Genomic DNA, 14,306 nt, shown 5'->3' on the forward strand with positions numbered 1-14,306 from the left:
GAGTTGTCAACAACCGGTTCTCAACGGTGGTGGGTCTGGGTCCGGACCTGCAGCGGGACATCTCCTATACCTGTGGTCAGCTGAGAGGATACCTGGAGAGTTGGGGCATGGTCCTGGAGCAGGATGGCCATCAGGAGGTCAGAGCAGTCCAGGACCAAGGGTGACCCAGTGAAGTGTCTAATCGGTGCATGCTCCCACACCTGACCTGTCCTGGACTGGGAGTGAGCAGGACTATCAGAAGACCATGAGTTTACCTGAAGCTTGTGCTTGACTTTGATAAGAATCCACTGAAATGTCATTTTAAAGACAGACTGAGACGACATGAGCCGTAAACACGCTAACAACCAAAACAATGATGTCTGGATCCAGACGCCCTGATGGATATGATTCAAAGGTTACTGCAGCATGAATGGCGCTCTGGTTTTCATCATCAGCACTCTTATGCAATCTGTCAGCTTCCTGCAGGGTGATCTGGTCTGAATGTGGAGACCAGCCGTCAGCGTCTCCCCTCCTGCATGGAGCATCATTCCCATCCTGACCAGGGCAGAGCCAGGGGGTCACCAGTGCCCTCCTGATATCTGATTAGACAGCCCCAAATCCTCAACAGTGATTGGCTGTTACAGCGGCGTGCACAGACTTTTTCAAGGGCAGGGGCGAAAAGAAAAAAAGGGCACATACAGCGCGTTCTCGCCACTGAAGAGGGCGCTAAGTTTGGCGTGTTTTCGAGGGCAGTGTAGACATGTTTACATGTTCTACAAACGGCACATTATATAGCCTAAAACAGGCTAACTAGACAGACTACTCAAGTTAGTTTGTAGTTTGGATCAGCATCCACAAGAACTGTGGAGACTCAACGTTGGACTGTGAAGAACACAGACATAAATAAATAAATCCCTAGGGGGTCTGGGGGTCTTCCCCCAGAACATTTTCAATGAAGTAGATGCCATTTCCTGTATTCTAGTGCATTTTAACTCCATATGAGCACCAGATAATCCAAACTGGCTCTGTAGATATAGTTCTGGCTCAGTATGGATCAGAAAAGGGCCCAACATAAAAGTCACTGCAGCAGTAATGTTCTGCCAACCCGGAGGGCACTTAAGCATGCGTTTTGACATCCAAGAGGACACTTTAGCGTGATTTTTGAAAAATTGGGCCACAAGGGAGGGGGGGGGCGACCCCCCCACCACCACCACCCGTGCACACCACTTAAATGCACTAAAGGTAGTTCAGGTCAAGGTAGCCCCGTCACCCTGATATGTTTCTGTTTGGGGCCCTGAGTGATAAAATCTGAATTCATGTGTGCCAGGAAAACAAACAGAAAATATTCTAGAAACAAAAACACAGGATTGCATTAAAACAGCACACGTGCACGCCCCTTAAACTTCATTAGTATTTAAAAATGTAAATCTGCTGCTCATATGTCCTCTGGCTCTGCACACAGCTCAGGATTCATGGCCAGCCTGTCAGAGTCTCTGAGACGGATCAGATGATAAGGTGGACTAAAGCCTATAAATACAGCTGCTGGGTGTCTCCGTGTTTAAAGCCTGCTGCTCCACCTGATGATCTCTGCTGCATCACTTCTCCTCCTCTCAGCTCCTCTCATGTGGATTTAAAAACATTGGATGATACGTTTTTAGAGGTTTTGCACAGAATTGATCGCGTCCTCTTCTAGTTCAACGATGTCTCCTTGTGCGTAAAATGGCGCGCTCGGTGCGTCCTGGCGCGGATCGTTCGGTGGGAAATGTGCGCTGTCAGTGTCGCTCCCTTCACGTCCCGCTGCTGTGGATCGGTGCTGAGCAGGAGTGGCATCTCGGCGACAGAATCAGTGTGAAAGATCGTCCTGCAGAGCGGAGGCATGCTCCGAGCAGTGAGATCATTGGCGTTATAAATATCTCCGTGCCAGCAGCAGCAGAGCAGCTCCAGCTCGATCAGCCTCCCGGCGTAATGCCCAGCAGCAGCAGACGCCACCATGCTGGCCGCAGCGTAGACAGCGAGCCCTCTCTGGCAGCATGAACGCGCCTCTCTTCCTGCTCACCGTGGCTCACTTGGTGCTCGGAGCTCAGCGCGTCTTCCTCGAGGAGGAGATCCGGTCAGGACGCAGGACGTGCAGGCTCTACTGCCGGGTCGGGATCGGCTTCCACCTCCAGATCCATCCTGACGGCAGAGTGAACGGCAGCCATGAGCCCAACATGCTCAGTAAGTCCCGCTCTTTACGGTGTCCCGGTGTCCCGGTGCGCCGGGCTGCACTCAATTATCTACGTCCGACGCGCACGTGCGCCCGTGTGTCCCTCTGAGAGTGCGCAGTGGGATCTTCAGTCCTGGATTACCATCTCTTCTCTGCTGATGAGTCTTAACTCAAACTTTGACAGAATCAGAGGGACTTTGAGGCTCGCGCTCCGAGCTGCTGACCCCGTCAGGCTCGTGCTTGTGCGCGCGTGAGTGTGCAGGGTTGCAGGTAGACTATTTGTGGAAGTAACAGGTGCAGCAGTGAGGAAGTGTTGGATTCTCCTGGTCATCATCACAACAGCAGAAGATAACCCTTCTGTGGCCTAGGGCGGGAAATATGTGGAGCTTCAGACACATGAGGGGCTAGACCAGATCCAGCAGGATTAGACCTGAGCAGAGGAAAAACAAAAACAGCACTAACCAGACCATCAGAGCAGCTTTATCCTGGTTTACTGAGTCTAGAGTCAGTCACTCTGTAGTCCTCATAGACTCTAGACCCAGTCCATGTGGTTCCAGATCAGTCTAGCGTGTTCTCTGGTAAACCTGGACCCCTGCTCTGGTGGATTCACCCACACTGGACAAATATCCTGGGTCTATCAGAGATCTATCACCAGAGGTCTGTTTCAGCTCTTCCTCAGAATTAAAGGTGGATTACAAAGATTTTAGTCAGAGTCTTAGCTCAGAAAAATGAAAACATAAAGAAGAAATGATTTTAAAAAGCAGTTTAGTAGGAGGAAGGAAGACCTGATCTAGGACTGGGTTTGAGGAGGTCTGGATCTATTCTAGAGACCCTGAGCAGCACTGAGCAGGAGACGTTAGTTTAAATGTGAAAGGCCTTTAACTCACTGGTACAGTTTTCATAGCGATGATTACAGACTTGATTTTCTTCTGGACATCAGGCATGTACCCACAATCCACCTGTAGAGGGCGCTGTGGAGCCGTTATGTAACACACATGAGCAAAACATCTAACATACCTCAGCGCGACCAGGATTTAAGATTCTGATGAATTTGGGGAGATTCTGAGCAAATAAGGGTCTCCAAAAAACAATTAATACGACAGACGACTTCAACTACTAGTAATACTGCTAATAATAAGAAAAATAATAATTATTATAATAATGATAGTAATGATAATAATAATAATAATAATAGTAAAAATAATAATAATAATAGTAATAAGAAAAATAATTATTATTATAATAATGATAGTAATGATAATAATAATAATAATAGTAAAAATAATAATAATAATAATAGTAATAATAATAATAATAATTATTATAATAATGATACTAATGATAATAATAATAATAGTAAAAATAATAATAATAATAATAGTAATAATAATAATTATTATTATTATAATAATGATAGTAATGATAATAATAATAATAGTAAAAATAATAATAATAATAATAGTAATAATAATTATTATTATTATTATAATAATGATAGTAATGATAATAATAATAATAATAGTAAAAATAATAATAATAATAACAGTAAAAATAATAATAATTATTATTATTATAATAATGATAGTAATGATAATAATAATAATAATAATAGTAAAAATAATAATAATAATAATAGTAATAATAAGAAAAATAAAATAATAATAATAATAATAATAATAATAACAATAATAATAATAGTAAAAAAATAATAATAATAGTAATAAGAAGAAAAATAATAAATATTATAATAATAATAGTAATAATAAGAAGAATCATAATAATAGTAATAATGGTCATAATAATGGTCATAATAATAATAATAATAATAATAATAAGGCCTTCCATTCCAGGAGGATCGTCACTCTGAGACCTGATTAAGAAGTCCTATCCAGAACCTTCTGTAGAAGGACAGTAGTATGGTAGCAGGGAACAGAACATTTATTATTTATATCCATATGTCTGAAATGTTGATGCAGTTATCAGTGACAGCCCTGGAGACCAGTATAAAGAGAGTTAACAGAACAGTAATATCTTAATGGTGACCAGTATAAAGAGAGTTAACAGAACAGTAATATCTTAATGGTCACCAGTATAAAGAGAGTTAACAGAACAGTAATATCTTAATGGTCACCAGTATAAAGAGAGTTAACAGAACAGTAATATCTTAATGGTGACCAGTATAAAGAGAGTTAACAGAACAGTAATATCTTAATGGTGACCAGTATAAAGAGAGTTAACAGAACAGTAATATCTTAATGGTGACCAGTATAAAGAGAGTTAACAGAACAGTAATATCTTAATGGTCACCAGTATAAAGAGAGTTAACAGAACAGTAATATCTTAATGGTCACCAGTATAAAGAGAGTTAACAGAACAGTAATATCTTAATGGTCACCAGTATAAAGAGAGTTAACAGAATTGTCTATAAGATAATCCACTTAAAAACCTCCCCTGCTCTGGGTCCTGGTTCAGGGGTGAATGTGAGTACCTCGTGTACTGGTCCTGTGCAGATGTCTGAAACCATCCTGCTCATGGTTTAGATCTAGTCCACGTGTTTAGAGCCACTCTCGTGGACTTGGAGGGTTTTTGGAAAGAGTCAGATCCCTGAGCTGACACACCAGGGCCTCCCTTTATGGTCCTCTTCTGAACAGATGTCAGCTTACATGGACTTCAACACGACAGCCGTGCTTCACTTCCTGTGTGACAGGCGAGAGACGAGCAGCAGAGCGGCAGACTCTGGTCCGTGATGTGGAGAATCTTTTAGCAGGTCAGCTTTGAGGGCTCAGTAGAACCAGGATGGTAGACGTAGAGATGGTCTGAGTTTAGGTTTGAGTGCATTCAGGCTTTTATGACCCCAGCTCAGAGCTGACCCCTTTAGGACTAGAGCAGTCCGTTTACAAGGGTACACAGCTGTGAGGAAGCAGAGACCCTCCTGGTTTATTATTGTTGATGTTTGTCACACTTTAATGTTAAACATCATCAGACTGATGTTAATGTTAGACCCAGATAACCTGAGTTAGAACTAAAGTCTAGTTTAAATGATGGTTTCATTAATTCAGGGTTAATCCATCCAAACCTATCTGGTCCCCTGTGAAACAGTCAGACCCCCTAGCCCTGATAACAGGATGTTCCATCCTGGGTGTTAGCCATAACTGTCACTGAGTCTTTCTCATCACTGTGGAGGAATGCTGTCCCATTCTTCTCTGCAGAATAGTTCTCATTCAGCCTCATTGGAGGTTTTTCCAGCATGAACGGCCTGTTGAAGGTCACAGCATCTCAGTCAGATCTAAGTCCAGACTTTGACTAGACCACTCCAGAACCTTCATCTAGTCTTTAGTCCAGTCAGAGGTGGACTTGCTGGTGTGTTTGGGATCATGGTCCTGCTCCATAACCCATGTGGTCTTGATCTTGAGGTCATGACCTGATGGTCGGACATTCTCCCTCAGGATTTTATGCTAGAGAGCAGAATTCATGGTTCTAGTGGTCCAGGTCCTGGTCCAGACCATCACACTACCACCACCATGTCTGACTGTTGGTCTGATGTTCTTCTGCCTCCACAGGATAATTTCCCAGAAGTCTCGGGGTCTCTGCTGTAGAGATCAGCCTCCACTGCTGAGGTTCACAGCGACCTAGACCTGATTTTTTTCTGACAGTGAAAACAGCCAAACTAGAAACCTGATCTGAGACCAGATCGGAGCAGTAAATCCTAGAGTCTGCTGTCGTGAGTGCCTGGATTTCTCCCCCTAGTCTGGACATTTCTTCCCCCTGTTCTCTGGTTTCATGACTGAAGCCCCGCCCACAGTCACACCTTTCTACTCTAAATGTTCTGAACTCACCTGTCTCTTGTTTTAAGTCCCTGAGGGGTGGGAGAGCAGGGTTGTGGTGTTAGACGAGCGTGTTTAATCTGCTGTTAGATGATCGATGGCGCTGTGGCCGTCACCTTTCTCCCAGCTTCCTGTGCCCCTTTGTCAAACCAGCCGTCTTCCCTGGATCACTGAAATGTCGCTGTGTTCCAGGGAAAATCCTTTAGACCAGAGATAGTCAACCTGTGGCTCTGGACCCTCATGTGGCTCTTTTATGTCTGCGTTTTAAATATTATTTCCCTCAAAAGGGAAACTTTTTTGTCCCTTTTTACCCTTTTTTTTGCCACTTTTTGCCTATTTATGCTACCTTTTGACATGAAATACCACTTTTTTCTAATTTTTGCCCATTTTTTTTACCACTTTTATCCCATTTTTGCCCATTTTCCACATTTTTTCCTACTTTTTGCCCATTTTGCCGCTCTTGACTGCCTTTTGCCCATTTTAGTCACTTCTCACTCATTTTGTTGCCACATTTTTTCCACTTTTGGACCTTTTTTGCCACCTGTAACTCATTTTTTGGTCACTTCTCACCCATTTTTGCTACCTTCTGACTCTTTTCCCACCTTTTCTCCCCATTTTCAGCCCTGTTCATCCGTTTTTGCTATTTTTTTTTTTTTTTTTACCATTTTACCATCTTTAACCCTTTACCTACTGAGGCTTAAAATGGTGATTTGGACATATTTAGTTATTCTGGCTGTAAAATAGTCAGGAAATGCCCTAAGTCTGAGAGCTTTGCTCCCTTTTCCCAGGAGTACTTGAACTTGTCTTTTCAACATCTGGTTAATGATTATTGCACATTATATGGAATTGTCAGCAGTTTAAAAGAAGAAAAACACAAAATCAGATTTGTTTTTCATGGCTTTTATGAGAAGAAATGTTGTTATTGCTCATGAAGTTTTGATTTGACATTTCCAACACCATTGGAATTTTTCAAATTGGACAAACTTTGACAGAGTTATGGTAATAAAACTCCAGACATCTGTCTGGTCCTGACTGGTCCTGACTCGTCTGGTCCCGACTCGTCTGGTCCTGACTCGGCCGTCAAAGCTGGACCGTTTAGATGACTGACATAGACTCTGAGGGCTCTTAGAGACCCAGCTGAAGCTGCTCCAGAATCACTGTGGGGTCAGAGTTCATCTGAAGGTCTGATTGGAGGAGCAGAGATTCAGGGAGGAGGAGTGAAAAACACTCTGACCCCGCCTGTTGTTTGTCCTCACAGGCGTCCTGGAGCTCTTCGCCATTTCTCAGGGGGTCATCGGCATCAAAGGGGTCTACAGTAACAGATTCCTCGCCATGAACAAAAGAGGACGCCTCCACGCTACTGTAAGTGTCACACACACCGCTGACTCAGCAGATTTTCCCCAGCAGCAGAACAAACGTCCTGGTTTCATCTTTTAGACATTCAATCCTCCACCTGATGAGTTTGAGTCCTGGTTCTGGTCTTTAGATTGATCCTGGTCATGTGACTCAGCTCAGCAGGAAGAGGTTCTTCATCTGGTCCTGTTCTGGCTCCAGACCAGCCATGTTTAGTCCTGTTTGACCTGTGACTGGTCTGTGTGCTGGCATTACTCTGTCATCAGTGGTCGTATCAGGTCATTATTCTATGGGACATCCCGTCTCCTAGAACCTTCTAACGGGCCGGGCTGTTTGACCCCCCTGGTATAAACGTTACTGTGACGGCATCCAGTCCTTGATCCGTGGTGTTCCTGTGATAGAGGAGGGAGGTCCTTCCTCAGAAAACAACAGAGAAAGAAAGAACGGCTCCCAAACAGGATCTGGACCCCATCATAAAAGACTGGACTCTTTGAAAGGGCCTGGAGGTTCTAAAAGTCTAGAGTCTTATCAAATAAGCGGGCTACTTAAAAACAGAGGAATGCTCATGGTTGTGAGTCACGTTATAAAAGCGTACTGCACCTTTAAACCGTCATACGTCGCCTTAACAGAGAGGAATGTAGAAATAAAAGCTGCATAAACGCTACCATGCTCTCAGGTCCTGATGTGAGTCCTGTAGTCTTCAGTCTTCTTGGTGCTGGTGTTTGTAGGTCTAGAGAAACAGTTTCTAAAGTCTGATCTGAACCGAGGCTCTTCAGATGTCATCAGGTACAGCAGATGTCCACTGCGTTGTTTTTAGTACCAACGTTAGAAGGGAAAGTTCCCCGTGTTCCGCCGTGCAGCGCCGCCATGTTTTCCTTCAGTCTGTAAATCTGAGTAGACTTCACAGATCTGCATGAACACACCACACCAAACCCTGAGGTCAGGGGGTCCAGGTGATCCTGGTCCTGAGAAAATATTACGTTATAGTCCTTCACCAATAAATCAAACCCTTTAACCCAACATGGCTGAATTAAACAGGCTGTAGCTGCAAATATGGTGCCTCATGTTGTTACTGCTCTACACCAGGAGATGGCGGACATGAGTAACTTCAATCCCAGCAGCATTTGTGGGCGTGTTTCTATTCAAAGTTTTGGAGAGAGAGAGTCGAGGAGACGAGGAAGAGAATACTCATGATGCTGGGAGGAATAGAGGAATATTCACCCCTGTGATGATGACGTTCAGTCATACGGTGAGATGGAGACTGCCGGTGTGTTGGAGCCGCTGTGACTCTGTGCGCCATGAGAGTCACTCTAATTGGCACCTGGGGGTACCAGAAGCTCAAAACAAGAGTCAATAGCAACAACAGAATCAGCTGTTTGGCATTGGAAGAGAAGATTTGGCACATTTTTCATGGGCATAACCCACATACCCAGCTCTGGTGCTCATCCCACAAATGCATGCTCCTGACAAATGTGGCTCCATTTAAAAGGGTGATAAACAAGCTTTCCAACGGTATAAGACACTGATCATCAACTGGCGGCCTGAGGGCCAAATCAGGTCCCCCAAAGCTTCCTATCCGGCCCCAGAAGATCATTAAATTCAAAAAGGAAGAAAAGAAAATGTGGTTTTAAGGGTTGACTTTAAATGTCTACAGCTGTTAAATCCATCCCATAAACAAGTAATACTGAATTACTAAACATTTGATCAGTTTTTACAAAAAAACACCTGTCAGCCATTTAAGTTAATATTTAAAAAATGCATATATTTAAAAAATGGGTTTAGACTGGTGGAAATGCTGCAAAAATGGTCAGATTAAGTGTTGAAAATGGGTTTAAGAATGGCACAAAGGGAGAAAAAAATGGCAGGAGAAGCGGGTAGAAGAAGTTAAAATGCTGCACAAAAAGGGTAAAGGAAAAAAAGGGGCAAAAAGTTTCAAAAATTGGTTAAAAATGGCAAAAATGGGGCAAAAAAAGTAATGAAAAGGGGTTAAAAAGTGGCAAAAATGGATGAAAGTGGCACAAAGGGGATAAAACATCAAGAAAAGTGGTTAAAGAAGGGTTTAAGAATGGCAAAGTATCAAAAATAGCCAGGCAGAGTAGTGAAAGATGGGTTGGAAGGGGCAACAAGTGGCAAAAAAAAAAAAAATTAAAGTAGCAAAAACAGTCAAAAATGGGTTAAGTGTGGCAAAAATGCTGCAGAAATGTCCAAATGAACAAGTGAAAAGACGTTAAAGAGTGTCTGAAATGAGTTAATATTGGTGCTAAATCACAACTAGGGAGGACCCATACTCTGGGATTTTTTGGGGCCCAGCCTATTTCGTAGGTAAAATGTTCTGCATTTTGAACTAAAATACAAATACTAAGACAATGATATGTTAATTACACCAAAGCATTTATTAAATTTTGGTTTATTTTAAAGTCCGACCCCCAGAGTCTCTGTCAAGGCTAGATCTGGCCCTTGTGCAAATGTACTTGATGACCCCTGGTATAAGATTTATTTCTGAGAAGCACTGATACAACAAAGAAATCATGTACCAAACACAAATTGCCTCACTTTTTGTGCTAAGTTTAGAAGCTTGTGTCTGAGCCCTGGCTGAGAGACCGTGATATAAAAGTGGATTAAAGATACCACACTAGCTCTGCTTCACACAGACCAGGAAGGAAGACAGAGAAAACTCGCTGTACATCTGCTCTACTGCATCTCAGTTTATCAGAGGATGGTGGAAAACGCCACAGACTTTTCTTGATCCGCAGTATTAATGCAGAAAATCACATTGCTCCTGAATTGCATGGAAAGGGGCATCAGAATTTGACTGTAGTTATTCACATTTCCGTAGCATTTATGTGCATCGTCCTGGGCGTGCTAAAGTCTTTAGCTTGCAGTTTTCTGTTTGTCTGTGCAGGTCGGTGAGTGGAGGTGAAATAAGGCTGTTGTTGGATTTTCCTGCAGATGTCAGAGAGCTGTAGTGATGAGGACGGGCTCTTTTAAATGATCAGGTGAATAAAGTCAGCCTGCCACAGTGGCGTGGAGGTGACAAGTCTTCTGGATGAACTTCCATGGTGCAGAAACAAAAGGACGTTTTCATCTCTGAATGATATTTTCTGGTCCTCTGGTCTGTAAAAAGGTTCCTCAGTCTGGGTTAGAGCAGACATCTGACCCCCTCTCTGCAGGCCGTTTCCTCCTTTAACCCAACTCCCTCAGAACTTAAGAACTTGGTCTATTTCCCTGTCCAAGCATGCTCAGTGCAGCTATATTTGTGATGTTTATTAGCTCAGCAGCTTTGTGTCCATGCTGCAGAACAAAATCCCATAAATCTGACATCAGCATGTCCCTGCACACTGCTCTAATCTTTGTCCAGTTCTTCCAAATCCCCCAAACACAGAGAGCCCCAATCTGCCTGCAGCAGCCCGTCCTCTCTACCGTCAGCGGGCCGCCGGCCGGCCTGCAGCCGCCGCTCTGACGTGTCATCTGAGGGAGCGCTGGCAGGCGAGCAGACAGAAGAAGCTCCCCATTAGCATGTGTTAACAGGACAGGCAGATTAAGGGGAGTCTGGGCTGGCTGATAGCGGACCGAGGAGGGAGATCAATACGTGCAGCAAACAATCAGCCGGCCAGAGCCGGAGCGTCTGTGAGCCACGGCGATGTAGACCCTGAGCGGCTCGGCTTTACGGCCCTTAGCTGATGGGATTGTTTCATGAAGCTCCATCAGCGAGGAGTGATGTGGCGTCTTTATTCAAAGTGCATCCACCGCAAGAGAGTCTGAAATCAGCCAACGTCACAGAGAAGCAGCGGATCCAGATTCTGGTCCCATCAGGGCTCAAAACATAAAGGAAATATACAAACTTTCTCAGGGTCAAAACAACCGGAACAAGACCAGAATACAACCCAAACATGAAAACAACCAAACATGAATACAACCAAACATGAAAACAACCAAACATGAAAACAAACATGAAAACAACCAAACATGAATACAACCAAACATGAAAACAACCAAACATGAATACAACCAAACATGAAAACAACCAAACATGAAAACAAACATGAAAACAACCAAACATGAATACAACCAAACATGAAAACAACCAAACATGAATACAACCAAACATGGAAACAACCAAACATAAATACAACCAAACATGAAAACAACCAAACATGAAAACAAACATGAATACAACCAAACATAAATACAACCAAACATGAAAACAACCAAACATGAAAACAACCAAACATGAAAACAAACATGAATACAACCAAACATAAATACAACCAAACATGAATACAACCAAACATGAAAACAACCAAACATGAAAACAACCAAACATGAATACAACCAAACATGAAAACAACCAAACATGAAAACAACCAAACATGAATACAACCAAACATGAATACAACCAAACATGAAAACAACCAAACATGAATACAACCAAACATGAAAACAACCAAACATGAATACAACCAAACAAGAAAACAACCAAACATGAATACAACCAAACATGGAAACAACCAAACATGAAAACAACCAAACATGGAAACAACCAAACATGAAAACAACCAAACATGAAAACAACCAAACATGAATACAACCAAACATGAAAACAACCAAAAATGAATACAACCAAACATGGAAACAACCAAACATGGAAACAACCAAACATGAAAATAACCAAACATGGAAACAACCAAACATGGAAACAACCAAACATGGAAACAACCAAACATGAATACAACCAAACATGAAAACAACCAAACATGAAAACAACCAAACATGAAAACAACCAAACATGAAAACAACCAAACATGGAAACAACCAAACATGGAAACAACCAAACATGAAAACAACCAAACATGAAAACAACCAAACATGGAAACAACCAAACATGAAAATAACCAAACATGAATACAACCAAACATGGAAACAACCAAACATGAAAACAACCAAACATGAAAACAACCAAACATGGAAACAACCAAACATGGAAACAACCAAACATGGAAACAACCAAACATGAAAACAACCAAACATGAAAACAACCAAACATGGAAACAACCAAACATGAAAACAACCAAACATGGAAACAACCAAACATGGAAACAACCAAACATGGAAACAACCAAACATGAAAACAACCAAACATGAATACAACCAAACATGAATACAACCAAACATGAAAACAACCAAACATGGAAACAACCAAACATGAAAACAACCAAACATGGAAACAACCAAACATGAATACAACCAAACATGAATACAACCAAACATGAAAACAACCAAACATGGAAACAACCAAACATGAAAACAACCAAACATGAAAACAACCAAACATGAAAACAACCAAACATGGAAACAACCAAACATGAAAACAACCAAACATGGAAACAACCAAACATGGAAACAACCAAACATGAAAACAACCAAACATGGAAACAACCAAACATGAAAACAACCAAACATGAAAACAACCAAACATGGAAACAACCAAACATGAAAACAACCAAACATGAATACAACCAAACATGAAAACAACCAAACATGGAAACAACCAAACATGGAAACAACCAAACATGAAAACAACCAAACATGAAAACAACCAAACATGAATACAACCAAACATGAAAACAACCAAACATGAAAACAACCAAACATGAAAACAACCAAACATGAATACAACCAAACATGAAAACAACCAAACATGAAAACAACCAAACATGAATACAACCAAACATGAAAACAACCAAACATGAATACAACCAAACATGGAAACAACCAAACATGAATACAACCAAACATAAATACAACCAAACATGAAAACAACCAAACATGAAAACAACCAAACATGAAAACAACCAAACATGAAGACAAACATGAATACAACCAAACATGAAAACAACCAAAAATGAATACAACCAAACATGGAAACAACCAAACATGGAAACAACCAAACATGAAAATAACCAAACATGAATACAACCAAACATGAAAACAACCAAACATGGAAACAACCAAACATGGAAACAACCAAACATGAATACAACCAAACATGAAAACAACCAAACATGAATACAACCAAACATGAAAACAACCAAACATGGAAACAACCAAACATGAAAACAACCAAACATGAATACAACCAAACATGAAAACAACCAAACATGAAAACAACCAAACATGAAAACAACCAAACATGAAAACAACCAAACATGAATACAACCAAACATGAAAACAACCAAACATGAATACAACCAAACATGAAAACAACCAAACATGAAAACAACCAAACATGAAAACAACCAAACATGAATACAACCAAACATTAAAAAACAACCAAACATGGAAACAACCAAACATGAATACAACCAAACATGAATACAACCAAACATGGAAACAACCAAACATGAAAACAACCAAACATGAATACAACCAAACAATAAAACAACCAAACATTTAAACAACCAAACATGTAAACAACCAAACATGTAAACAACCAAAGATGTAAACAACCAAACATGAATACAACCAAACATGAAAACAACCAAACATGAAAACAACCAAACATTAAAAAACAACCAAACATGGAAACAACCAAACATGAATACAACCAAACATGAATACAACCAAACATGGAAACAACCAAACATGAAAACAACCAAACATGAATACAACCAAACATGAAAACAACCAAACATGAATACAACCAAACATGAAAACAACCAAACATGAAAACAACCAAACATGAAAACAACCAAACATGGAAACAACCAAACATGAAAACAACCAAACATGGAAACAACCAAACATGAAAACAACCAAACATGAATACAACCAAACATGAAAACAACCAAACATGAAAACAACCAAACATGAATACAACCAAACATGAAAACAACCAAACATGAATACAACCAAACATGAAAAAACAACCAAACATGGAAACAACC

General features: G+C 41.2%; 1 protein-coding gene across 1 annotated transcript in view; it reads left to right on the forward strand.

Moving 5' to 3' along the window:
- Positions 1 to 2,009: 2,009 nt before the first annotated feature.
- Positions 2,010 to 14,306, forward strand: part of fgf5 (fibroblast growth factor 5) — a 19,508-nt gene continuing 7,211 nt past the window's right edge. The window contains exons 1-2 of the mRNA XM_041787461.1: positions 2,010 to 2,196; positions 7,268 to 7,371. Of these exons, the coding sequence (XP_041643395.1) occupies positions 2,010 to 2,196; positions 7,268 to 7,371 (291 nt within the window). The remainder of the gene's footprint in view (positions 2,197 to 7,267; positions 7,372 to 14,306) is intronic.

The sequence above is a fragment of the Cheilinus undulatus genome, linkage group 5 (assembly GCF_018320785.1).
Source record: "Cheilinus undulatus linkage group 5, ASM1832078v1, whole genome shotgun sequence".
NCBI lineage: Eukaryota > Metazoa > Chordata > Actinopteri > Labriformes > Labridae > Cheilinus > Cheilinus undulatus.